The 26,011-nt window shown below is 37.4% G+C and overlaps 1 protein-coding gene across 1 annotated transcript in view; it reads right to left on the bottom strand.

Annotated features, from left to right (window-relative positions):
- Nucleotides 1-10,527: 10,527 nt before the first annotated feature.
- crhr1 (corticotropin releasing hormone receptor 1) overlaps nt 10,528-26,011 on the bottom strand; it is a 114,273-nt gene continuing 98,789 nt past the window's right edge. The window contains exons 10-14 of the mRNA XM_026207772.1: nt 25,508-25,580; nt 25,204-25,289; nt 23,671-23,806; nt 22,154-22,195; nt 10,528-14,729 (exon numbers count right to left, since the gene is read on the bottom strand). Of these exons, the coding sequence (XP_026063557.1) occupies nt 14,589-14,729; nt 22,154-22,195; nt 23,671-23,806; nt 25,204-25,289; nt 25,508-25,580 (478 nt within the window). The 3' untranslated portion in view covers nt 10,528-14,588. The remainder of the gene's footprint in view (nt 14,730-22,153; nt 22,196-23,670; nt 23,807-25,203; nt 25,290-25,507; nt 25,581-26,011) is intronic.

Raw genomic sequence — 26,011 nt, 5'->3', positions numbered from 1 at the left:
GGTTGTGGTAGGGGTAGACGTTAATAAACCATAACTTTACAGGTAGCATTTTTCATTGTTGAACTGTACTACCCACTGTTTTAATGGGAGGTAGAAAGTGGGACAAATCTACAGAATGCCGTCGCTGAAAGGGTTTGAAAAAAGCATGTTTGGCTTTTGTTAAAAATACTAGAGGATATAGCACTAAAAGATATTTACTATAAACGACCCTGGGTGCTTGTTATGTGATCTGCTCCGCTGTTTTGACACACTGTTCTCTAAAAAATGGTGCTGTGTAATGGTTGGCTGTCCGGAGCCAAGGGTGCATATTCGGCCCCCTTTTTTGAATATACAAAGACTCAAGTTGCTTTTACAATTTTCATAAGTACTTTTCCTCGAGTCATGTCTGGAGTAATTTCTGGTAGAGTCTGAGTCAAGTCTGAAGGCCACCCTGGGCACACCAGATGAAGACTGTGACAGGTAATAAAAGATACCTACTGTATAATAGTTTTATTTGTAAATGTAATATGAGTAAGATTAATAAGATGAGTAAGATAATGGTAATTAAGATAAGAATCACAGTAATTAGTATAACTGGATGCTATCGCAGTTGCCAAGCAACTTTTTTCATTAATATTGAATTCAACAGCAGGTGTATCACTACTTTCTCAGTGCTGTTATTGCTATTTTTTTCTTTTTCTTGAGCAGACCTGAGTTCCTGTGAGCCAGCTCCTCTCTCAAAAGCTTACTGCATTATCTGACATTCTCCATCTGTAGTATTGACCAGCCACAGCAATTTAATCTATGAAGCAGTGTGTCTCCTAAAACACAACCTGGGTGTTTAGGGTGGTCAGGCAGATAAGAGGTGGTTTTGGAGCAAGACCTGCACCCCGAGCACTTAACCTTATCTGCACAGTTCTGATGCGCATGTGTGTGGCATTTCTATGAACCTAAAAGTTGGGTTGCACAGGATGATAAATTAACAATTGTGGTACAAGACTTTTAAACAGCATAACACAGAAAACAGAACAATATCAGCCAGATGTGCTTTTGGTCACAATGGGCAGATTTATAGGTCATTGAGAATGCACCTGGATGTAAAAGATTAATGTAAAAATAGTTGTGCAGGCTTTTAATGGACATACAGTTCATAGTGTCTGTAAGGTCACAAACTGGTTTCAGAATTAATTGACCCTCTCAGGTCCTTTTCTGGCCAAAAAAAAATATATAGGTGTGGAGGTGTAATAGCACAGCGGGTTATTTTTAAATATGCCTGCGCTTCCATAGAAAAGAAACGTCTGAAATAGCTCAAGTAAAGGTGAGCCTACAGACAAAAAAGGATATTAAAGAACTTTTAAGCTGTACCACACAACTATATTGCAGTAGATGCAGTAAATATTTAAATGTAAAATAAATGTTTTGAAATAATTATCTTATGCTCACCAAAGCTGCATTTATTTGATCAGAAATACAGTAAAAACTACTTGAACATTGTCACACCATGGACTGTTTGTTGTGTTGTCTTCCTCATGTGCTCTGTTTGACCTAGTTTCTGTCTCTGTCTGATTATTTTCATTACTTTCAGGTGTGTGTCATTGCATGTGCGCCTATCGTGCCATTTCCAATATTGCATTTCATGCAGTGTGTAATGTAGCTTTATGTGAATGTACTGTAAACTATCTGCAAAGTTGTAAAGCTGAAAGTGCATGATAAATATAGTTATTGTCTCACAAAATAAAGAATCAACTCTGAACAGCGGAAAGGAGTCGTTATTAATAAGAATGCCACTTATGTGATGGCTAAACCTCATGAGGTAACACATTTACAGAATGCTCGCCAATGTTCAACTTTGGCTAGCCGCAAACAACTTGACCCCATCCACAAATGCATCATTCTACTGATGACTGCTTCTCTAATCTCTGGGAGTTCGATGTGGGATTCACAAAATGATTGCTGTTGAAAGTTGGATCAGTATCCGGTTTATTTGGACCAGCTGCTCCACTGAATCACAACCTGAAAGTATGAAAAATAATAGATGTTTTTTCTAGATATTTTAGATTTAATATATTTTTTATAGAGCATTCAAAATACAGAACTATTGAAACAGGTGTATTGTTTCCAACACGCGCTGTATGCCGTAGACCAATCACAACAGACTAGCCCATCTGACCAATCAACGCAGAGCAGGCTCACGGAAAGGATGGGTTTAGAGAGACTGAATCTTAGAACTGCTTCAAAATAATAATTTGATCGCTGGAAAATGAGGTGATATTAAATGCATATATTGTGAAAAAACTGAAGCGTTTTTTAAGACTCCCAAAACATAGGAACCATAAAAATAGCATAATAGGGGCACTTTAATGACCCTCACCAGTCCTACTATTTAAGTTGTGTTCTGCTCACTTTGTGTTCTGTTCATGTTTGTCGTACAGTCGTGCATGCGATTCCACCTGTCCATCATGTGTTTGCCCTGTTGTGCATTATTAAAGACAATTTAAATTTTTCATCATCTTCCTCATGCGTTTCATTCCACCGTGGCATGACAGAAGACCGGACCTAGAAGAGAAATAGTAAGCTGTGCTTTTTTGCACACCCTGCTGCTCAGAACAAGAGCCTGAGCCCACCGCTGACGGAGAGCCAGAGCCTCGAGACTTCATTCCTCCGGCTACACCTCATTCCTCACACCTCTTTCCTCTGTCCCTCCGTCCCTCTTTCCCTCCAGCTCCACCTTGATCCTCTGACTCTCCAGCACCACCGCAGCCTTCTGGATCCCTGCCTCTGCCTCGGTTGTCAGAGCCATCTGCTCCACCTTGGCCCTCCAGATTCTCCCCGTCACCGTGGCTCTTCAGATCAATGTCTCAGACTCGGGCTCGACCACTAACTGCTCTGCCACCATCTACTGGCCCCCTCAAGCCGTCAGCCATTCCTACAACATGGCTCCTCTCTGTCGGCTCAACCATGGGCCGCAATCATGGCTGTGACCTGGGTCCCTCCTGTCTCCTCCCTCTGTCACCCAGGCTCCTCCGGCCCATGCTACCTGTCTTCTCCATGGATCCTACCTCCATCACCACCTGGGACTCTGTCGGTCATCCTCCTCCCAATCATATTACCTCTAGACAGGGCCATAGCTGGGGTTTGCGGGGCCCCGGTGCAGGCTGTACCAATGGGCCCTGTTTGAAATTGGTTAATTTATATGTTCATTCTATTTATTTATTTGTGCTAATTGCACAATGTTTAAGTTGTTTCGTGTTTGCAGGTGTCCAGGTACAGAAAACAAATAATTAAATGTAAAATAACACTGCATGGTCTTCACTATAAAAATTAAATTAACAGTCAAACCAAAATGTATTCAGACACCTTCAACATTTCTTACATTGTCACAGTTTATTTGCTGTAGTTTATAAAATGGTAATAAAATATGACAAGAACTCAGAGTTGAACTGTCAGAACAAATTCATCTCGATAATGTCAGAGGTCCCACTTTATATTAGGTGGCCTTAACTACTGTGTACTTACATAAAAAATAAGTACAATGTACTGATTGTGTTCATATTGTATTGTAAAACACTTTTGCTGCTATTGAGGTGGGATAGGGGTAAGGTTAGGGAGAGGGTTGCAGGTATGGGTAAGTTTAAGGGTGGGTTAAGGTGTAAAGTATGGGTCAACAGTGTAATTATAAATGTAATTACAGAAATTAGATACAGATGTAATTACATGTCGTCTTTTTAAAAATATAAGTACAATGCAAAAACATGTATGTACACAATAAGTACATTGTGCTAAATTATTAATTAAAATGTAAGTACATAGTAGTTAAGGCCACTTAATATAAAGTGGGTCCATGTCAGATAACTTTGATAGAAAGATATGTAACGGATATGACAAAACTTTGTTGAACAATTACCAAACAATGCTTAATTTTGTTCAGTCTGTGGTGTGAAAAGGTTGCGTTAGCAATTCAGGAAAAAAAAACAAAACACGTAAGCAAAAAATGGTGAGGTCAAAGTGTCTGAATAATTTTGGTCCCATTTTTTTTTTCTTGATCAATTTCACTAGTAGTCCAATGTATGAAGATTTTTTTGGGTATAATATGTCACAGCTCGCTTTATTTTGCTATACTCTCTTACCTAAATTAATTATAGTGTCCTGCACCTACTATTGAAACTTAAAAAATTTAATTTTCTTGGATTAATATTATAGCAGCCAGTAGCTAAATTAGGCGCGGTCAAGAGACGATGAAGCATCCAATATAATACACATCCGATATTTTTCTTAACTGTTTACTTTCACTTAAGACATAACCGACAGTTTTTTCGAACATGCTTTCCAAGACGGATATTTTGACATATTTTGTATGTTTTTGTTGGTACAAGAGCAAAAAGAAGCAAATTTTGTGTTAAAATAGTGTTTTGAGACGCCTCTCTCTGCGTGAGCCCTGAACACCAGAACACCGTGGTGTTGAAATGGGCTTTTTCACATCCTTTTATGTTTGTTTAAACTGCGATTTGTATTTTTTCGTTCAGGTGCAGGAGGAAGTTCGAGGAGAACTTCGCAAAGGAGATCTCGGTTTAGTGTCGCTGTCTGTCAGACGCGGCTCTGAGACTGTGAGATACGTGCGCACCGAACACAGGTGTTTGAATGATCTAAACTTTTTTGAATGTTTAAATTGGAAACTAGTCAGGCTTAAAAACACATGAAAATGATAAGCTTTCGTGACGACATGCAGCAGTGGCCTGTCAACTGTCCTGATTGTCTTTTTAGGCTGGCCTCAGCCAGACGGTTGAGATCACCGGGGCCCCCCCTCGGCCGTGGGCCCCTATAATCGTCAGTACCTTTCACCCCACTTGTGACGGCCTTGCCTCTAGATCCATGCATTCATAGACAAAAAAAAAAAAAAGAAACAACTAAACAGATTCTAAAAAGATTAATTTCCCTTAAAATGGTAATAAATGAAGAAAATTGCATTTGAAATTAAGTCATTTGTTGAGCAGTTCCTGATTTTCATTTACACAATAGCGAACCGAGCATTGCTTTACATTATAATAGAGGCATTTACATCTGGAGAACATGCATGCTTGTTTATTGGTTTTGAGACACTCTAATTTCTGCCAGCTTTTTACAACAATCTGATAAAGATGAATAACGATGAAGTAAACAGGAAGTGAGCATCTTCCTATCTGGCAGTCTTAGAGGGCAACGTGCCCTTGGGCAGAGTCATGACGCTGTTCCTCACATTAAGCAGGGAGCGAGGGACTGTTAAAAGCACTGCTGCCACATTAGAGCATATACATGTGTCACAAACTCAAGCTGATCTCCCAAAACTGCCATCATCTTGTGCTATCAAGTGAATTTATGTGAAAAACACCACATTTTTTAACTGTTTGTGCATACATAATTGGTGACAATAATCTATTAACCATCTGTCATAAATTTCCAATTCATTAACTCAATCACAAATGACATCTGAAATAGAACAAAGGACACTGTAATGCTTCTAATGTTTTTAGATCTCTCTCCAAACTGAGCAATTTGCTCATATTGAGTTTGATGTACAATTACTGTAGCTTAACAGTTCAGGTCACCATTTACTCTCCATTGCTTAAAATATGAATATGCAATATGGCAATCAAAGCTGATTGTTTTTGCACACCTACACACTTTTCAGCTTATAATAAATAGGTAAAAACAGTGACCTTGCTTTCAGTTTTCTTGCTTTTAAGTATGCTCTGCATTGAGGAACTGGCCTTATGTGACATAAGTATGTATTGTGGAAAACATTCCATCTATTTCTTTGGTTTGGGAATGTCTTTCTGAAATTGTAGTTGCTCTAGTGTTGGTTAATGAAGCGCACCCCTATCAGACAAAGTCCAGTTCTACTCAATTGTTCTTCTCTGGTCCCTGTGGACATTGTTCTTATGATTTCTGCAGGTTTTCTGTGGTCTTGGGTGAACTCTACGTGTTCAAAACCAATTTCTTTTTGCGATCTCTCAAGAGTTATTGAGGTCATTGTGACGTGACCCTCTGCTCTTACCTCTCTCTTGGTCTATGTGGGAATTTAACCAGATGAGTGAAATAAAGAAAACCAGTGATCTGGTCCAAATGTCAGGGAAAGACCCTGTTGGAGCTGTGTGGGGTTCTTTAGCCAAATACATGGATCTTTGTTATGGATGAGAGGAGATTACATAGTTTAACAAGATTTATTTTCGCATGAACTAATTTATGCTTGAACTGAGATAAAATGAAGCAAAAACCTCCTCTTTGTATGATAAAAGTTATTCTCAATTGTATTGCAAAATGGCAATTGCATCTGTTTTTAATTTTAGCTAACTTACAAAAAGCTGAAGATATTTAAAGGAATCGGTCAGCCAAAAATTAAAGTTCGGTTCAATGCTGTATGAGTTACATTTTTATGTGTAAATGTTTTTATTCATTGATTTTTTTAATCCTTTTTGGAGCTTGACAGCTATGATCACTATGACCCGCCATTATATGCCAAAAACTGAGCTAGAAAAAAACAACAACAACAACAGTAACTGACAGGAGTGCAACTAAGTGGTGTGCAGATACTAATAATGAGCATATAGGCAAAAAAACCTGCTGAGTATTTTTTGGCATCCATTTGGTCTTTTTTATTTTATTTAATATGTTTATGACGCTCTTACAATTTTCAGGACCATTATGCTTATTGCTCTGAAGCAAATTGTTTTCAAAAGCTTCACTGTCGCTGTAATCATGCAAAATAAATCCACCCAAACATCATCTCACATCAGCTTAATCAAACAGATATATAACATTTTCCATATCCATTTCTGCATTTAATACTAATGCATCCTAAACTCACAGACATTTACCTTTTTAAAAATGGAAACCAACCTTACATGATCCATTATTTATTATTATTCTCATTTTGTTTGCTGATGTTTTCAGGTTTCATTTTGTCTTAAAAATAGTTCAGCCAAATTATGTGAAAATACACACACCCTCAGTCCATCCAAGATGTAGAAGAACTTGTTTCAGATTTGGAGACATTTGGCATCACATCACATGCTCATCAGTACATACTCTGAAGTATATGGGTGCTGTCTAAACAGCTGATAAAAACATCACAATAATGCACAAGACTTCAGTTCATGTATATATATATATATATATATATATATATATATATATATATATATATATATATATATATATATATATATATCCATAATAAAGTGTCCTTCATTAGAAGTATTTTCCCTGTTGCCCTCTCACATCAAAATCCACCAACCATGGGTTTATAACTTTTTTCAACTTGATCTGTGCTCCCGATTCAGCTGTGATGACTTTTTTCTTTTATTTTACCTCATATTGAGCAGGAAGCAATGGTTTGAAGTTAAAAATGTTCTGAATTAGTTAATTACAAACACAGCTTTTCAATTCACAGTATGTTGACTGATAGACTGACGTCATATAGATTACTTGTGGATTATTGTGAGGTTTTAATCAGCTGTTTGGGCTCTCATTTTGACGGCACCCATTAACTTCAGTGGATCCATTGAAACTCATCTACAAGGGAAAAAAATGCTTATTTCACAGTTTCTATCTTGTGTGTGTTTAAGAGAAATAAAATATTTTTTCTTAAAAAAAAATTGTCTTTGATTCTTGCCAAATTTGTCTGGAAAGATTTGGTACAACACTCAACCACATATTGGATATTGTACAAGTCTAGTAAAAATGTAGGGATTTCCCAAGGCAGGTGTTGCTGTGTGTATATAATTTTCCATGTCCAAATCATTGCAGCAATCATCTCACTTACATTTATTGGGTGTTTGTACCCTCAAAAGAATCAAAAACATCTCTGTATGTAGAAAAACATATGCTTTTAACATCTGTGCCACAAAAAAAAGTTCTTTGAGTTTGTTTGGGCTCAGTGTTAATGTGCTGTCAGTGATGTGTCTTCACAAGCTGGGCCTTCTAGGGAGCGTTTTCACACCTGGACGACATCTGAGCTTTCTTGTCAGAGTAATTGTAGGTGGTATTTCTTATTGATGGTCTTAAGCAAGTCAAGGTTCGGTCAGAGGAAAAGCATGAAAGAAGCATAAAGTGAAAGTCTACAGAATGATTCTTTGAAAAAAGGTGTAAAGGTAATCGAATGCTTTTCATTATAATGAGAAACAGCTTAGGAATTAGAACAGGTAACAGAATTTTGAAGAAATTTTGTTTTTGAGCTTTTCAAGCCAAATGAACCGAAAAAAAAAAAAAAAAAAGAAGCCCTTTTTGGGATTTTCCCCCCCTACTAAAACAGATCAACTTTCTCCACAATGTTCTGGCTCAGATTGCATGTTATTTCAAAGCGTCCAGGACATCCTGAAGAATATATATATATATATAATTATTACAGATAGATCATATGTCATGTTAACCTGAAGAAGGCTTTCAAATATTTCTGTAGAATTACCATAACATGATGTAATGATGCACTGAAAAGATTAAAGTCAGTAGCATGCCCTTTTAAGGAACTCAATATATTTGAAGTGATGTTGCTACTCTACATAGAGTGTGATTTAAATGAATACTAGCAATTTTTATTAACCGAACCTGTGGAAATAAACACACCACAATGGAAACATATTTAAAAAAGAAAAACAATTTAATGCACATCTTGATCAGCACAGTACTATATGCCTTCAACATATGACTTTACTCTTTGTGTAGTTGATTTAATATAAATTTCTGTACAGTTCCTAAATTCTCTCACACATCGAATCAGTCATAAACAAACAGAGGAGCAAAAGTAATAAATAGAATGTTCTTGAAGCACTGCAGAAAAGGACAGAAATGATGGAAAGATTGTCTCACAGAACCACAAAAAGCAAGACGTACAAGGTTACATCGTCTTCACACATTCTGGACATTAATGTGATGGATATATTGATTTGAGTCACGTGTGTGGGCTCGTGTTTTCTGACCTATTTAAATAGTGAGATAAATATATAGATATTTTTTCTGTGCCATACATGTATAAATAAATATTTTTTTCTTTGTACACTTTAACATCAGCGACTAAACACAACAGAAACACCCAAAAAAAGATCACTTATTGACATCGTTGTTACAAATACAGCTACACAGCTTGTACTTGTTCGGACCTTCTGTACATTTTACAACTTTGGAAGAACTTCTTCACAACCTTAAAAAAAAATAAAAAAAAAAAAAATAAAAGAGAAAATAAACTTTGCAGAATTTTTTTTCTTAATCAGTATTTTTGTGTTGTTTTCCAGTAAAACATTTAAACATCTTTAAAACAAGATAAATGTACTTAATAACAAAATAGATTTATTTTTAATAGTTCTTATTCTTAAAATAAGAAAAAATATATATTTACACATTTTATTTTTCAAATAAATTTATGTTTTAAATGCATTAAATACTTTACTGGAAAACAAGACTAAAATAGTGACAAATAAATTATTATTATTATTATTTTAGTGAATAAAGAAACAGAAACAAACCCAGACACCAGTGTTGCTTCTCACCGATACAGAAAATTAAGCCAGGGCTCACCAACACAGAAATGACAACACTACTAGAAATGACTGAACTAATACTAAAACCGTACAATTCTGGGTAAAGGATGGCGGCCAACAAATCTGATACAGACACTGACCTTACCAAGAATGGTGAGTCTGGACATTTTTATCTTTGAACAGAAGAAGGTATTTGAGTTATGTGCAGAGAAAAAAATGATGAGTCATAAGCAGAGACTGTTTTTAGGCCTTCTTTGAGGCACGTTGGAGGAGCACACCGTGTATGCCGTACTTTGGAATATCGCATATTCTGGAGGGCATGGAGAACGCTAGCTTGCTTTGGAATGGTGATGGCTGTCTGGAGGTCACATGACCCACAAACAAACTAAACAGATACAAACAAGCCATAAAACCCACAAACCACTGTTATCTTGTGTTTTAAAGCTGAAGTGTGTCATTAATGTGCCTCCAGAGCTGTTCTGATTTACTTAAAGGAATAGTTTATTCAAAAAAGAAGCTTTATTATGGATTATTTGACTCACATTTGGACCAGAAGCAATGGTTTGCAGATAAAATGCCTTAATGTTGGATTTGTTTTCACAAACATGCAGCTTTTCACTTCACATGAAGTTAATTGATAATTTGCTGAGCAAGTGATGTAATGCTACATTTTTCAAAATCTGGTTAAATTAAGTGAAAGTGACGTGACATTCAGCCAAGTATGGTGACCCATACTCAGAATTCATGTTCTACTTTTAACCTATCCAAAGTGCACACACACAGAGCAGTGAACACACACACACACACACTGTGAGCACACACCCGGAGCAGTGGGCAGCCATTTATGCTGCGGCGCCCGGGGAGCAGTTGGGGGTTCAGTGCCTTGCTCAAGGGCACCTAAGTCGTGGTATTGAAGGTGGAGAGAGCACTGTACATGCACTCCCCCCACCCACAATTCCTGTCGGCCTGAGACTCAAACTCACAACCCTTCAATTAGGAGTCCGACTCTCTAACCATTAGGTCACGACTTCCCTGAAGAAACAAACTTTTTTTTTTTGGATGAACTATTCCTTGGATGAACACAATGTTATGTGGTTGCTAGGGAGTCCTGGGTGGTTGCTAGGTTGTTGCTTACTGGCCCAAGTCGAAAGAAATGTAGGTCGGGTACCTCCTTTAATTTAAGTCTACAGGGTTTTATCACTTGCCGAGAAAAAAAAATCAACCTGAAATTCATTGCTTGAATCAAATCTGCTCAAGCAAACAGAACAATGTTCATAGAGCCATAATGTTAGAATTTTTTATTTTTTTCAAAGTCAAACTGTTAATGGCTTATATACAGTTGCCTGCATATAAATATGGGACACATTTAAAGTACACACTTCACCTTTAAAGAACAGCCTGACATATTGCATTCCTAAACATAAAGGGCCGTTTTGAACCAGTAGGCCATAAAGAACTACTTTGGAATCCCAAGGGAATCTTTTAAGTGAACAATTCTTAAAAGAACCCTTTTTTTCTTAAAGTGATGAACATTTGAATAATGTAGTGAACACTTCCATTCTCTTTTGTGAAATTGCAAGTTTGCGTGCAAGTTAAAGGTTGCTCATGGATAGATGCCAGTAGGGAAGCTTGAATTTGCATCTAGTGCCAATGATTTTAGTAAAATCGTGGCACTACTTTCAAGAACAGATTGATTAATGATTTGTAAATAATATATGTGATTATGTTTTATGTGGTATACAGTATGAATGGTTTAGGTAAGCACTAGAATATGTTTCTAACTAACACTTAATTCACTTAGATATGTCACTAATTTAGCTCTTCAGGAGGAGAAAATAATGTAATATTATTTAATGCTGTATAGACTGTACCTTTGTCTCTAGATGGTCTTTTTGCTAGTAGCCCCACAGATTCATATACGAAGTGAACATTTGAGCTTAATCTTAAAGTGCTATAAATAGTGAGGCAAAGACTAATGGAGTGTGTCTGAGCAGTGCTGTGAAAGTCTTCAGGCCCATGAAGCTAAATCAGATACCTCACGATTCCTCACGCACCAGCGAACAGATCTGTTCGACATAAATAGTAACCTAAGCTTCTCTCATTTCTGTCCACATCACATCCATCACTGTCTGAGGAGTTTTGCTCTTCAGCATCCAGCTATTCTTAGTTTCTCTATTTTCATTAGGCTGTTTTCTGGGATACATGAATCTGATTGGTCAATCGCAGTCAGACTGACCACTAAACTGCACGCTTAACCACTGTCCCTGAAAACCTCTGCAGACTCTTTCTTCTGACATAATCAAATCATTTCACATAAAATCAATATTTCATACCCATTTATGCATTTAAATGACAAGCAGCGGTCTAATAAGTGGAATAATGTACAGACAGATGGTCATTATCTCAACATAAACCCCTTAATGACCGGCGGACTGTACATTATCTCCTGATATGTTTTTGTCCACTGGTATATAGTGCTGTGAGAAAGACTTGTTTGAAAATTTCTTGCCAGTAAATTGATGGGATGATTTGTTTCATTTTGGTAAGTTGATCTTCCTTTGCTGTTGCAATTTGAGATCAACTTTAACAGGCCATTTTATAAGCTTTATATAATAAGTAACCACAGATCAAGACAGCATCCATATGTGGTTTGAAATCATTTAAATCTCAGATTTGAGATATTTTAATCATGATTTGGAGTGCTACAATATGTAAAAACCTACTAACTTCTGTCCTCTCAGTTGCTGACATCCGGATATTTTTAAATGACTGTGCACAGCCTAAAAAAAATAAAAAAATAAACCTTCATAGCCTTAGTCCTAAACTTGGTAGTGACAATGAAATTAACCTTGTGTTTCAGTTTACTAGCAGCAGTGACACCAGCTTGGTCCTCAGTTTGTCAGGTACACACACTGCTATATGGTAATTAGCAAACTTCACAATGCTAGTCATCCTATATATACACAACTAGATATCTAACTCATATATATGATGCTACTGGACACGTACACAACAAGCATGACTGAATGTGGAATCTGCTGAAGCCTTTACAAATGATTCTCACACAAGTACTTCAGGAAGGTCAGAAGAGCACAGAGGCATAGATGAAGGTCCTGAGTCAGTTTTTTTTTCTCTTTTAAACAACGTTGCTCTCCCTATCAGATGTGATTGATTGGATGTATGAGCACAAAAGCTAAATCTGCTTCACTGTGCTGAGTCAGCAGTGAGCGGTCACAGGACTCGGTCATTGGCGGCTCAGCTTGGCGAGGGATATAACATATGGATAGATGTTAAATGACTCTACGTGATACATGCAGATCTCTCTTGACTCTAATGATATAGGAGCAGATTTGGCTGAGATGATTCTTCTGGACTGATTCTATTGGGATTTGAATTGAAGAAGCTGGTCCTAGAAAACAACAAAGCGCACTATTCATCAATTTTTTTCTAATTTACTTCTGCACAGAACAGCTGTCCAGAGAAACTAGAAAAAAAAGGTCCACAAATGACATGGTGACTTCCCCGCTGTCCATAAATTTCTGCCCACACCAGTAGCAATGTAAATATTGAAATGCACCTTGTTTCATATAAATAACTGACATTTTAAAATAGGATGGTTCAGCCAAAATGAAAACTGTCATCATTTACTCACCCTCAGGATGTTCTGAACCCATTTCTTTCTTCAATATTAGATATAGCTAAAATTTTAGATAAACATGAGGTTGAGTAATTGAGGACAGAATTGTCATTTTTGGGTGAACTATCCATAAGGCTCTTGGGCAACAAAACCAACGTCTTTTTGAAAGAGTCTCCAGAGTCCAACGTCTCAAGTATTTTGTACTATGATCATCTCTTAAAATTGCTTGATAACTGGGAGTTTATATGAAATGGAGAGCTGGAGTGGTTAATTGAAATACATTCAATCACCTGCTTGGCTGAGGCTCCAAATGCAGGATAAAATCAAAATCCTTTCTTTGTTCTGTGATAAACCCCTTATTTAAAAGATTTTGTTATGTGTTTAGCATTGGAGCATACCGTCTTCTACCTTAGCAGTCATGAGAGTCTTTCATGAGAGTCTTTCCTGTGAGCTTCCTTCCTCCTTTTCCCCAGGGTTTAGAAATATCCTTGAGTCCCAGGATGCAAACAGGCTTAGAGAGCATTAATACACACCTTTCATCTTTGTAAAAACTGTTTACAATTTTCACACTACATGACATACACGGCAACAGATGTACTCATATCACAGCGAAAACTGTCCATGTTGAATGAGTTTGATCACAGAAACTATTACTAGCTGCGACAACATCTGAACATCTCTGAGAAAATGCCACACATTTGTCCCCAATTTATCCAGCCAGAAGATTCAATCACAATAATGAAAGTTCGCATTGAGATCTGTCAAAGATACTGTTTGTTTTCCAATTGGAAAACTGGTGGGGTTTTTTATGATTACATCATTTTGTTTTAAAAATCCTAAAACTATTGCACTATATGGCCAAAAGCAATTAATTAATATATGGCCAGAAGCAATTATTTCCCAAACTATTTGGCATAAATAGAGTTTATCCTCCCTAACAGCTTCCAATCTTCTGGGAAGATTTCCAGTAGATGTTGGAATATGGATTTGATCCCATTCAGACACATGTATGGCTTACAATCGTAATACTTTTGGCCATGTACTGTAGTGTATATCATATAGTATCTTACTCTGATAGTTAGGAATAATCTGAGTTCTTCAATGAGAGAAGAATTGAGAACAGGATGCGACATTAAACTCTGTCTATTGAATAAATACACTCTGCCAGTATTTATCAGTCTTTTTTGTGTATGTGTCAAGTTCCTCCCACGGTCTCCCATTGCTGTCTGAGACCACCAGTGCTCTAATCTGTTTCTGAAACAGTTTTTCTCCCTCTGTGTTTGGCAGGTGGACCTCATTAACTCAGTCAATTTCCACCCTTCATCTATGTTTCAGCTGAGGATCATACCCTGTTTGGCCCATAGCTGTTATCCCTGGGTTTTGCAGAGGATGTGGATGGTTGGCTGAGGACAGAAAGAGCGGGAGCAGAAGAAACGGGGACAGGTGCTTCACTTCTGTTATGGTCAGACGGCCGACGACTGCTTGATGCTGTGGAAACTGACCCGTGTTGGAGAGGTGGGTATAGACATGGCCCGTGCCACCCGTGCTCGAATAGAGTGCTTGTCCTGCCAGCGGTGCCACCGCTTTCGAACGGCTGAGCGTACCTACGGACAAAGAAAGAGACTTTACTATTGATATTAAGAATTTATTGTAACAAGACCGAACAAGATAGTGTCACTACACATTTTTAAGAAAATCTATCTTATTTGCAGGAATATAATTTAAATTAGATATTTATCAAATTAGCAGTATTTATCTGTCACATACACACAAATGCAAAAGCATTTTAAAAAAATTGTGTGTGTGTGTGTGTGTATATATTTACATTTATATTTATTCATTTAGCAGACGCTTTTATCCAAAGCGACTTACAGATGAGGACAGTGGAAGCAATCAAAAACAACAAAAAGAGCAATGATATATAAGTGCTATAACAAGTCTCAGTTAGGTTAACACAGTACACGTAGCATGGGATTTTAAATAATATAATAAATAAAAAGAGCTGCCAGTATAAATAAACTAAATTTAAATAAAAATAAATACATTTATATTTATTCATTTAGCAGACGCTATTATCCAAAGCGACTTACAGATGAGGACAGAGGAAGCAATCAAATACAACAAAAAGAGCAATGATATATAAGTGCTATAACAAGTCTCAGTTAGGTTACCACAGTACACGTAGAATGGGATTTTAATTAATATAATAAATAAAAAGAGCTGCCCGGATTGAGTTGGGGAGTTCATTCCACCAGGAGGGAACATTTAATTGACACGTCCGTAAAAGTGACTTTGTGCTTCTTTGGGATGGCACAATAAAGTGACGTTCACTTGCAGAACGCAAGCTTCTAGGGGGCACATAGGTCTGAATTAACAAATTTAGGTAAATTGGTGCAGAGCCAGTGGTAGTTTTGTAGGCAAACATCAATGCCTTGAATTTTATGCGAGCAGCTATTGGAAGCCAGTGCAAATTGATAAACAGAGGTGTGACATGTATTCTTTTTGGCTCATAAAAAATTAATCTTGCTGCCGCATTCTGAATTAATTGTAAAGGTTTGATAGAATTGGCTGGAAGACCTGCCAAGAGGGCATTGCAATAGTCCAGCCTGGACAGAACAAGAGCTTGAACAAGGAGTTGTGCAGCATGTTCCGAAAGAAAGGGCTTGATCTTCTTGATGTTGAATAAAGCAAATCTGCAGGACCGGACAGTTTTAGCAGTGTGGTCTGAGAAAGTCATCTGATCATCAATCATAACTCCAAGGCTTCTAGCTGTATTTGAAGGAATTGAGGATGATGTGAAATGGTGAAATTGTGATGAAACGATGGGTTTGCTGGAATCACAAGAAGTTATGTCTTGGCAAGGTTGAGTTGAAGGTGATGGTCCATCATCCAGGAAGAAATGCCTGTTAGACAAGTTGAGATGCGAATAGCTAACGTCGGATCATCAGGATGGAATGAGAGGTAGAGTTGAGTGTCATCAGCATAGCAGTGGTATGAAAAGCCATGTTTCTGAATGACAGAACCTACTGATGCCATGTAGAAGAGAAGAGGTCCAAGAACTGAGCCCTGAGGCACCCCAGTAGTTAGATGTTGTTACTTGGACACCTCACCTATCCAAGATACTTTGAAGGACCTATCTGATAGGTAAGACTCAAACCATTGAAGTGTGGTTCCTGAGATGCCTTTTGCCAGTAGGGTTGATAGGAGGATCTGGTGGTTAACCATGTCAAAAGCATCGGACAGATCAAGCAGAATAAGTACTGAAGATGTGGATTCTGCTCTTGCCAGTCTTAAAGCTTCAACAACTGAGAGCAAGGCTGTCTAATGTTGAATGTTCACTTCTGTAGCCAGATTGGTTGCTGTCAAGGAGGTTGTTGTGTGTGAGAAATTTTGAGACTTGGTTGAACACAGCTCGTTCAAGTGTTTTTGCAACGAAAGGTAGAAGGGAAACTGGTCTGTAGTTCTCTAAAAGAGATGGGTTGAGGTTGGGTTTCTTAAGTAGTGGAGTTATACGTGCCAGTCTAAATGATGAGGGAAAAACACCAGTGTGGAGGGATATGTTGCTGATGTGAGTGAGTGCAGGTACAGCTGCAGGAAAAATGGCTTGTATGAGATGAGATGTAATAGGATCAAGTGGGCAAGTAGTAGGGTGATTTGCTTTTTGATGATTTTAACTGAAAACTAAGGAAAATCCCAAATTCAGTATCTCAGAAAATTTGAATAGTACTTAAAACCAATACAAAGAAAGGATTTTTAGAAATCTTGGCCAACTGAAAAGTATGAACATGAAAAGTATGAGCATGTACAGCACTCAATACTTAGTTGAGGCTCCTTTTGCCTGAATTACTGCAGCAATGCGGCGTGGCATGGAGTCGAGCAGTCTGTGCCACTGTTCAGGTGTTATGAGAGCCCAGGTTGCTCTGATAGTGGCCTTCAGCTCTTCTGCATTCTTGGGTCTGGCATATTGCATCGTCTTCTTCACAATACCCCACAGATTTTCTATGGGGTTAAAGTCAGGCGAGTTAGCTGGCCAATTAAGAACAGGGATACCATGGTCCTTAAACCAGGTACTGGTAGCTTTAACACTGTGTGAGGGTGCCAAATCCTGGCGGAAAATGAAATGTGCATCTCCATAAACTTGGTCAGCAGCAGGAAGCATGAAGTGCTCAAAAACTTCCTGGTATAAAACTGTGTTGACCTCAGAAAACGCAGTGGACCAACACCAGCAGATGACATGGCACCCCAAACCATCACTGGCTGTGGAAACTTTACACTGGACCTCAAGCAACGTGGATTGTGTGCCTCTCCTCTCTTCCTCCAGACTCTGGGACCCTGATATCCAAAGGAAATGCAACATTTATTTTCATCAGAGAGCATTACTTTGGAGACACTCAGCAGCAGTCCAGTCCTTTTTGAAGCAAGACACTTCAGACGCCGTCTGTTGTTCAAGACTGGCTTGACACAGGAATGCGACAGCTGAAACACATGTCTTGCATACGTCTATTCGTAGTGGTTCTTGAAGCACTGACTCCAGCTGCAGTCCACTCTTTGTGAATCTCCCCCACATTTTTGAATGGGTTTTGTTTCACAATTCTCTCCAGGGTGTGGTTATACCTATTGCTCTTACACTTTTTTCTATCAAATCTTTTCTTTCCCTTCGCCTCTCTATTAATGTGCTTGGACACAGAGCTCATGAACAGCCAGCCTCTTTTGCAATGACCTTTTGTGTCTTGCCCTCCTTGTGCAAGGTGTCAATGGTCGTCTTTTGGACAACTGTCAAGTCAGCAGTCTTCCCCATGATTGTGTAGCCTACAGAACTAGACTGAGAGACCATTTAAAGGCTTTGCAGGTGTTTTGAGTTAATTAGCTGATTAGAGTGTGGCACCAGGTGTCCTCAATATTGAACCTTTTCACAATATTCAAATTTTCTGAGATACTAAATTTGAGATTTTCCTTAGTTGTCATTTATTATCATCAAAATTAAAAGAAATAAACATTTGAAATATATCACTCTGTGTGTAATGAATGAATATAATATAAAAGTTTCACTTTTTGAATGGAATTAGTGAAATAAATCAACTTTCTGAGCTCTGTGTTCTTATATACTCCTGTTTAATAAACACATCCAAACTTCTAATAAATGAATGCAAAATGTAATAACTTGTTATCTTTGTTCAAAAATATTTAATAAATAAATATAAATGTATTTCAGAAGTATAAAAAAAGAAAGAAAGAAAGAAAGAAACAAAGAAAGAAATATATGTTTTTGTTAGTAAAAGGTTGGTAAAATCAAAATAAAAAAGATCATCACATATTATGCACATAACAATCCCACACTTGGCATCTCAATATACTGTATCTAATTTTCATGGCGAAGAGTAATATTAGCGAGATTAAAAATATTCTGCCTTTCCAATAGTGTGAGAGAGAAAGAGTGAGAACAGGTGTGTTTATGTGTGTGACAGAGAAAAAGGAAATAAATACATATCCGTGTGGGTGCATGTGTGAAGGACTGTGAGTGTGTGTATGAGGAGCGTATACGTCAGAGAAAAGCAGTTTAATTTACAGTAGACAGAGAGAGAAATATGGAGAAAGTGGATGAGTAAGAGAGTGGGTGGTGATAAGTGGGGTCCAAAAGACCACTTATTAATTAAAAGACAACAAATATAATAAAAAATAAAAGTAAAAATACAATGCCAGATGTAAAGATGTAGGGATTATATTATACATATACGAAGAAGAAAACAAATTTTACACTGATCTAAGAGCCGTTTAGATGCTTTGCTAATGGATCAGATCTGGATTTAGAGTGGCAGGACTCAAAGGTCAGCAGTAGAGCTGCTCCCAGAAAAAAAATAAAAATGTAATCGCATCAGTGTGACATATGCCACAGATGAAAATCTACATTATTTGCATACTCGGCGTTCTATCATAGCAACCAGGGAGTTAGCAACCAAACTTATGGCATTTCCTTAAGCTGTGTTGTCAGCAAAGGTTGAAATTCTTACAGTCCTTTGACAACTAAAATGCCAAATACTGTTTAAATACAGAGGGAATAAACAGATGCCTGTGGTCACATGAGAAAAACCTGGACCGCTTTAGATGTAATTTGTAGGGGGCCATTTCACTGAATCAATGTGTCGGCTCTCAGAAAGACTGTAAAATGCCTTGCTCTCTGCAAATCAATCAGATGGATGTCGGAGTAAACATTTAAACCACCTCTCTGTCTCCACCTCAGTCAATACACTGTAGGGGGGCTGTCTTTGAAGCAGTCAACGGTCAAATATTTGCCGCTATGGCCAGCGTACAGCTTCCACGCCTGTTGCTCTCTCGCCAGATTAGGTTTTTGATTCAAAGTCACCAAAGCTTGTGTCAACGATGCTGCCTGCGCTGAAATTTAAACCAGTAAACACTTCACAAACCGCTGAAGCAGAAAAACAAGTAAAACTTCCAAACATGTTTAGAATTCAAATCACTGTGATTCAAGCCAGGAACTGAATGATGCTATAGACATAAGACTTGAACAAATAATACAGAATACGCATACATTATGTATAATATATAGCATTCATTTTGCCATTAATTGTAATAATCCAGTGAGATTTTTGTTTGCACAGGGAGTCTTGAACATTTCGGAAAGCGATTGTTTCAGTAAGTTCTACGCCAAGTTTTGGTGCCATCTATTGGTTTTGTGGAAAATAAAATCGGAGGCACCTTTTACCCCGGGACATCTTTAGCCTCGTTGTACCCTATCTAATTAAAACGGCAAATTATATTAGCATTACCAATTTTGTTTACCTACAATTATCATGCAATTTAATTATCAAAGAAGTTTCATTCAGAATATTCTTAACTTAAAGCTCTGAGTGGCCACAGTTTGAATAGACATGAAACAGATGCTGGCAGCCTATGGCACAGTATGAACAGTTGCCCATGCCCATGAGGGTCAAAGGTTAGGCTCCATAGTAGATCAAAAGTGAACAGCAAAGCTCTGGTGCTGTATGTAATTAACCTTGGTGGTGGGTGTGAAGTGGGGGTTTCAGAAGATGAATCCGGGAGGTCAAACTCATGCAACACGATGAAAAATCAGTCTCGAGAAGAAACTTCTGACTTTGCTCTAGGAGCATGACTCACTCTTTTTCTGTATTTCTCTAAAAGCATAAAACCCCTTGGGTCAGTGACTGCTGATACTTAAAGCGATGTTTGAAATACAGCTTTCAGAGTATTTGCTGAAAATAATCCCTGACATACACTTTTTCTTTCAGCTCACACCAGCATCAAAGTCTGTGCTTTCCTAAATATTGTACATAATTGTAACTGAGACAGTAGACTGAGGATTTCAGGGCTGATTACCATCTATATATTTACTCATAAAACTGTACATATTTAACATCACAACTCTTTTCAACCTTTCCTTCAAAACTAGCTTTAAAACTGGTCATAGATAAGCTTAATTGACCTTAAAAGAGATCAAATCACTGCACTGTTTTGTCTGTCAAACTTACTGAGCTGTCTGTGACATACAATATGAAACTACTTTTTTTTTTTTTTTTTTTTTTTTTTAAATTCCCAGCATCATGATGGTGTTGTTATGGTACATGCCATACAAGATATGTCAGGCTAGTGAATGAAGTTTTGTCTATCTTTCATCTTCTAAAGTTATATTTAGTGTTTCAACATAACATCTTTTTTTTAAAGGTGATTTGCAATTTATTCCAAAATCATCTGGTACATCAGTGAGAAATCAAACTAATAAATATATTTTGTTTGACGGACAAAAATAGAGTAACCAAGCTTTAAAAGAGGTAGGCCTGGTTCAGAAAATGTTATAAAGTCAATTATTAAAGCTACACTCAAATTTCACTGATTCTCATGTGTATTGTGACTCGACAGTTTAAAACGTAAATAAAATTTCACAATTTCTTTTGTGAATAAAGATTACAATTTTGGTCTGTTTCTCCCTTATAGCAACTTAATAAGTCATGGAACCTTTTCTGTCCTTATACTGGAGCCTAAAAGTGTGCATAGACACACATTCTTATTGCATGCTAAAGAAAAAAAAAATATGGACAGAGTACACAGTGTACAAGTTTGGAACAACAATGATGACATTTTCATTTTTGGTTAAACTATCCCTTTAAATAGCTTTCACTGGTAATAGAAAAATTATAATAATGATAAACTAAGATGTAAAACATTGAGAGAAAGTGAGCAAAAGACAATCTGGCTGCAAGAAAGTGCTTTATTGTGCTTCCAAGCCAGATCATTTCTCTGTTGTCCTTTGACAAGTGTTATTGCAGCTGTAATATAGTACTACAGGCTTTTCACGTTGGAGCCAAAAGTACTGTACCTTCTGAAGTATCACAACGTGATGACATTGGTATTTTTTTGGAGGTCTTGTGTCTGACATTGCGGTGTGTCTTTCATATGTACTTGGAACAGATCAATGTTATCGCTTTGACTTTAAGCAACACTGTACGCTCTGCTTTGCTCGTGTATTCTGATACCTATCTGTGATTCAGGGTGACCTCAGATCAAGCCCCACACTTTCCTGCTTGCCTTGAACTTGTTCACTGGCTAAAATGACAAAGAAATCAGCCCAGACGGATCCAATCCTGGATCTTTTTTACAGCATCTGTTTGCTTAGAGGTACAACATGATGCTTAGGATGTGCGTGCGTTTGCGATCTAGGCACGACGCTAAAGAGGAACATTTTGGCTGGATGTTCCCAAGGGTTTACTGTCCTTTTCAAAGGGCATGTAATACAAGCCAGATTTAGACCTCTCAGGAATTAATATTTTATGGGCAGAGTCTGTTTTTATAGTTACTGACTGTCAAAAGGGTGGTTCTGGGTTAATGGTGAGTTAGGAGGGTCTCGATGTGATACTTTTTTTGGCTGGGTCTCAATGGACAGCCATGGCTGAAGAAATCTGAATCATTGCACTACAAAGAACAGACTCATCGCTTTAGTAAAGCTCTGGGCAAACTTAGGCAGAGAGAGGGGAATCAGAAGAAGAAGCTGTCTTACCTCACTGTTCAAAAAGCAGTAGAACACTGACACAAAAAAGCCCTGTAAAGAGAACAAGAGAATGAGAAATTTACATTTACAAGAAAAAAAAAAAAAAAGAAATACAATTTTGATAACAGCCTAAAAGTAATATCTCAGCATAAAACAGGGTTCACAACCCATTTATCTCAAGTAGCTTCAAATGAAATGGGATATTCAGTGTGACAAGTGGAACAAATGGGAATGATTTCATCCCTGCTACAATTATTAGCTGTCCATCATAAATGAATCATTATCAAATCATTTTAATGCTGCTTGTGTCTTGGCTACATGAACAAAACAAGAGTGTGTCAAATAGCTGACGCTGAAAGCAGAAGACTCATTTTTGTGTAACCTTCGAAAGGGAAATCTGTGCCAATTACATCATCACAGAAATAAAAAACTTGTATGATACATAGCCTATCAAAAAAAAAAAAAAGGTATTTGATTTTGTAAAGAAGAGAAGCAATCGTCAGCATCTCCCTAACCGATGACTTATCTGAGATCTGATAATCTTAACCCTCTCGAGGAATTTAAGTAAACCAATAAACGGTTTTGCTGTCATTACGGTTACATAACATCCTCTTTTTTCTGGCATAGTATTTTGCAAAGGAAATTGGTAAACCTCTGATAATGCCTACAGTAAAAGCATTTTTGGGGACCCCCCCCCCCCCCCCCACCGATTTAAAGCTAATTAATGCACTTTTATTAACAGATGAATTATCTGTATTTTATAAGAAAATGTGTTCTTTGCCTATTACTGTGTGACAGTGAAATGGACAAGCAGAGCCACTATGGACAATCAGTTATACTGTATAGTTTTGTATTATCCATTATCTAATCTTTCTTTTTTTATTGCTTTTTGATTTTATTAATGCTTTTACATTCTTTTCTCAGTTTGATCAATATTGTGCCAAAACTAACCAAAACAATCTGTTTGTATTAAATATGTTTTCCTAACGTGACCACCCTAAAATTCAATTTTCCCCACAGATGAACTATGATTCCCATGAGGAGTCAGACAGATGTGTGAGCAGATGAATCTGTGGAAAACATGGCTTCAACATGCGTGAGAGACCCCCGGGGAATGCCAGGAAGAAAATGGTGCAAAACAGGATACAGAGTTGACCTTGTGTGCTTCGGATGTCAAGGCAGACTTTAAGAGTCTAGAGATTTAATAAAACACTAAAACTCAAACACACACATTTAGTCGTGCAAACTGATTGTGTTTTGCGAAAACAAAAACCTTAGCATGTGATGTTTCAGCACAAAACCTGTGTCTTTCACACTATAAACTTGCAATTCACTGTCATTATTTTCAATGCACATTAAGCTTATTTTACAATGCAACTTATTCACAAACCTCAGCACTTTTTGTAAAAGGCAGTGTGAGCAAATACTCAATCAGCAGATGCAATTTATTCTTAGTGAAAATCATAAAGATTTGTTTCAGATCTGCTTTAAGATAATTAATCAGTGTCAAAACTGTGTTTGCTCACCTGAAAGGACTCTAGGAAAGAGTTGAAGTAGATGAAGACAATCTGTGAGATCTCATCCTCGCCTGGGTTGACGAAGAACAGCATGTATGTGATGCCCAGCAGCGGCAGAAGAACCAGTGTGGCCTTTACTGCTTTCCTGTGAGAGTCAGAGACGTACAGATGATAATAGACCAAATTCACAAATAAAAGAAATTAGAAATATTTTTTCAAAGTTGTGAATGAAACAAGATTATTCAAGTTTCTTACAAGAAAATAATATTAGTTAAGTCGTTCTACTCATGCTTGAATTAGTGTGTAAATTGTCATTTCTTTGCAATTATTGTCTAAATGAACTAGAATTTCTGAGTAAAAATTGCAAAACTGCTAAATTTTACACAAAATAATGTCACAGTGGCTAATACACAAAGAGTTCGACAGGATGACATTGAGATGAATTTGGTTTAACCAGTATGTATTGCATTTGCTATGGGCCACTGACTGTGACAGTCAAAACATTAGTCATAGCTGGAGGGAATATGGGCTCCACACACACACACACACACACGTGTGCACACACATTTACTTAGAAATCTAAATGGGGACATTCCATCGGCGTAATGGTTTTTATACTGTATATACCATATATTCTATTGTCCTAACCGCAACCGTACACCTTAACCTACCCCTTACAGAAAACTTTCTGCATTTTTATAAAAACTGAAAAAAACTTTGTTTACTTTATGTTTAACCCAGTTTTACAAATGAGGACAGCCCCAAAGGGAGGTTTTTGGAGATTTTGTCAGGTTTAGCTCACTTTTGGGTAATGATTTGTCATCAAAATATGGTTAAGTAGGTACTTTCTCTCTCTCTCTCTCTCTCTCTCTCTCACACACACACACACAGACACACACACACACAAACAAACACTCTCCCTTCATTTCTCTAACTCTCATCTTAAGTACACATCAATCATCTAAACAATCATCCATCAATCCCTACCTCCCTTATTTATGCCACAATTTTGAAACAGCACACTAACAGCTTTTTATAAAGTTCCAGACCTCAGAACAAACAGCAAGCACCTCTAAATTCAGCATCTCAATCTGCTCATCCTCTTCCATCTTTATGCTTCGCCCTCAGGAAAGGCAACTCACACATGAGATCTCTTTAAAGGTGAAGTGTGTAATGTTTTGGATGATAAAATGCACAGACAGCTGCAAGCAAGCCAATAAAGTAGGATGATTTGCCCATATAGTGTAAACACTGTGTTTTTATTAAAACCGCTGTTTGTCACGGCATCATTAGCTTGCACAACAGTGTTGTGCATTCCAGATTTATTTTATAGCTCTAAACGTTATCTGTATGCAATTGTTGCCTTGCATCTACTATCCTTTTATATCTGTTATTATTTCTTATGAAGTATTTTAGGATAAATTTCTGGAAAATGATACCCAACTGGTCCCAGACAATCTTTGGAGTGTTATGTATGACAAGTCTCCTGGACTAGCAAAAACATTCCTGTGGGATCTGTCAGTGCTGAACAGTCCTCCTCACCTGTACTGAATGGTCTCTGAGGTGGTGGAGGCCCTCAGTTTAGTCATCAGGATCCTCACAATGTTGAAGAGAAAAATGAAGTTAATCTAAAGATGGAGAGAGGAGAGAAAGCACTCGATTTTGCACACTTCAATATGAATATGAACACTATCAATATGAAATTACAAACATAAATCACAGAAAATGTAATAAGACTTGTGAAATGGGAAGCGCCAAACAAATAAAAAATGCTAAATGACCTGCACACACCAAATCTCATGAAACATTTGTGTAATTGCACAGAATCCCCACTGTGCTGACTCACCAGCAGGACCAGGATCATGGGCCCCTGATAAATATAATCAGTGTAAATGCCGGCCCGCTTCCCAAACCAGCACCTGCACAGACAGAATAAGATCAAAAAGCCCAGAAAATTATTATAGAGTATATATAATAGTTTGACCCCGTTTCTTCAGATACAGCGTGACTATTTATCCGTGTAACAATATAAAGGGATTTTGAGATAATTATATATTATTCTAGCACAATGATTACAGTAAACAAGCAAGTCTTGTAACGTCTCGTAAAGTGATTAAAGAAGATCCTCTGGAAAATATATAAAAATAAGCTTTTCTATATATATATAAATATATGTATATAAAAAGAAACAAAGCAAGGAAGAGAAGGCAGCCAGTGTGTCCCTTGGGCAGATATGCACCAGATTTGTTAATCTTACAGTTTCAGTTGGGTACACGGCACAATCAAGACTGTCTCGGCTGAGTGTGTCAGTTTTACAGGAAGAGAGGAACATGTGGGGTTTGGGGAAACG

This window comes from Carassius auratus, chromosome 28, assembly GCF_003368295.1.
Source record: "Carassius auratus strain Wakin chromosome 28, ASM336829v1, whole genome shotgun sequence".
In the NCBI taxonomy this organism is placed as follows: domain Eukaryota; kingdom Metazoa; phylum Chordata; class Actinopteri; order Cypriniformes; family Cyprinidae; genus Carassius; species Carassius auratus.
Note: the sequence above shows the minus strand (reverse complement) of the source record. Positions and strands in the feature narration are given on the sequence as shown.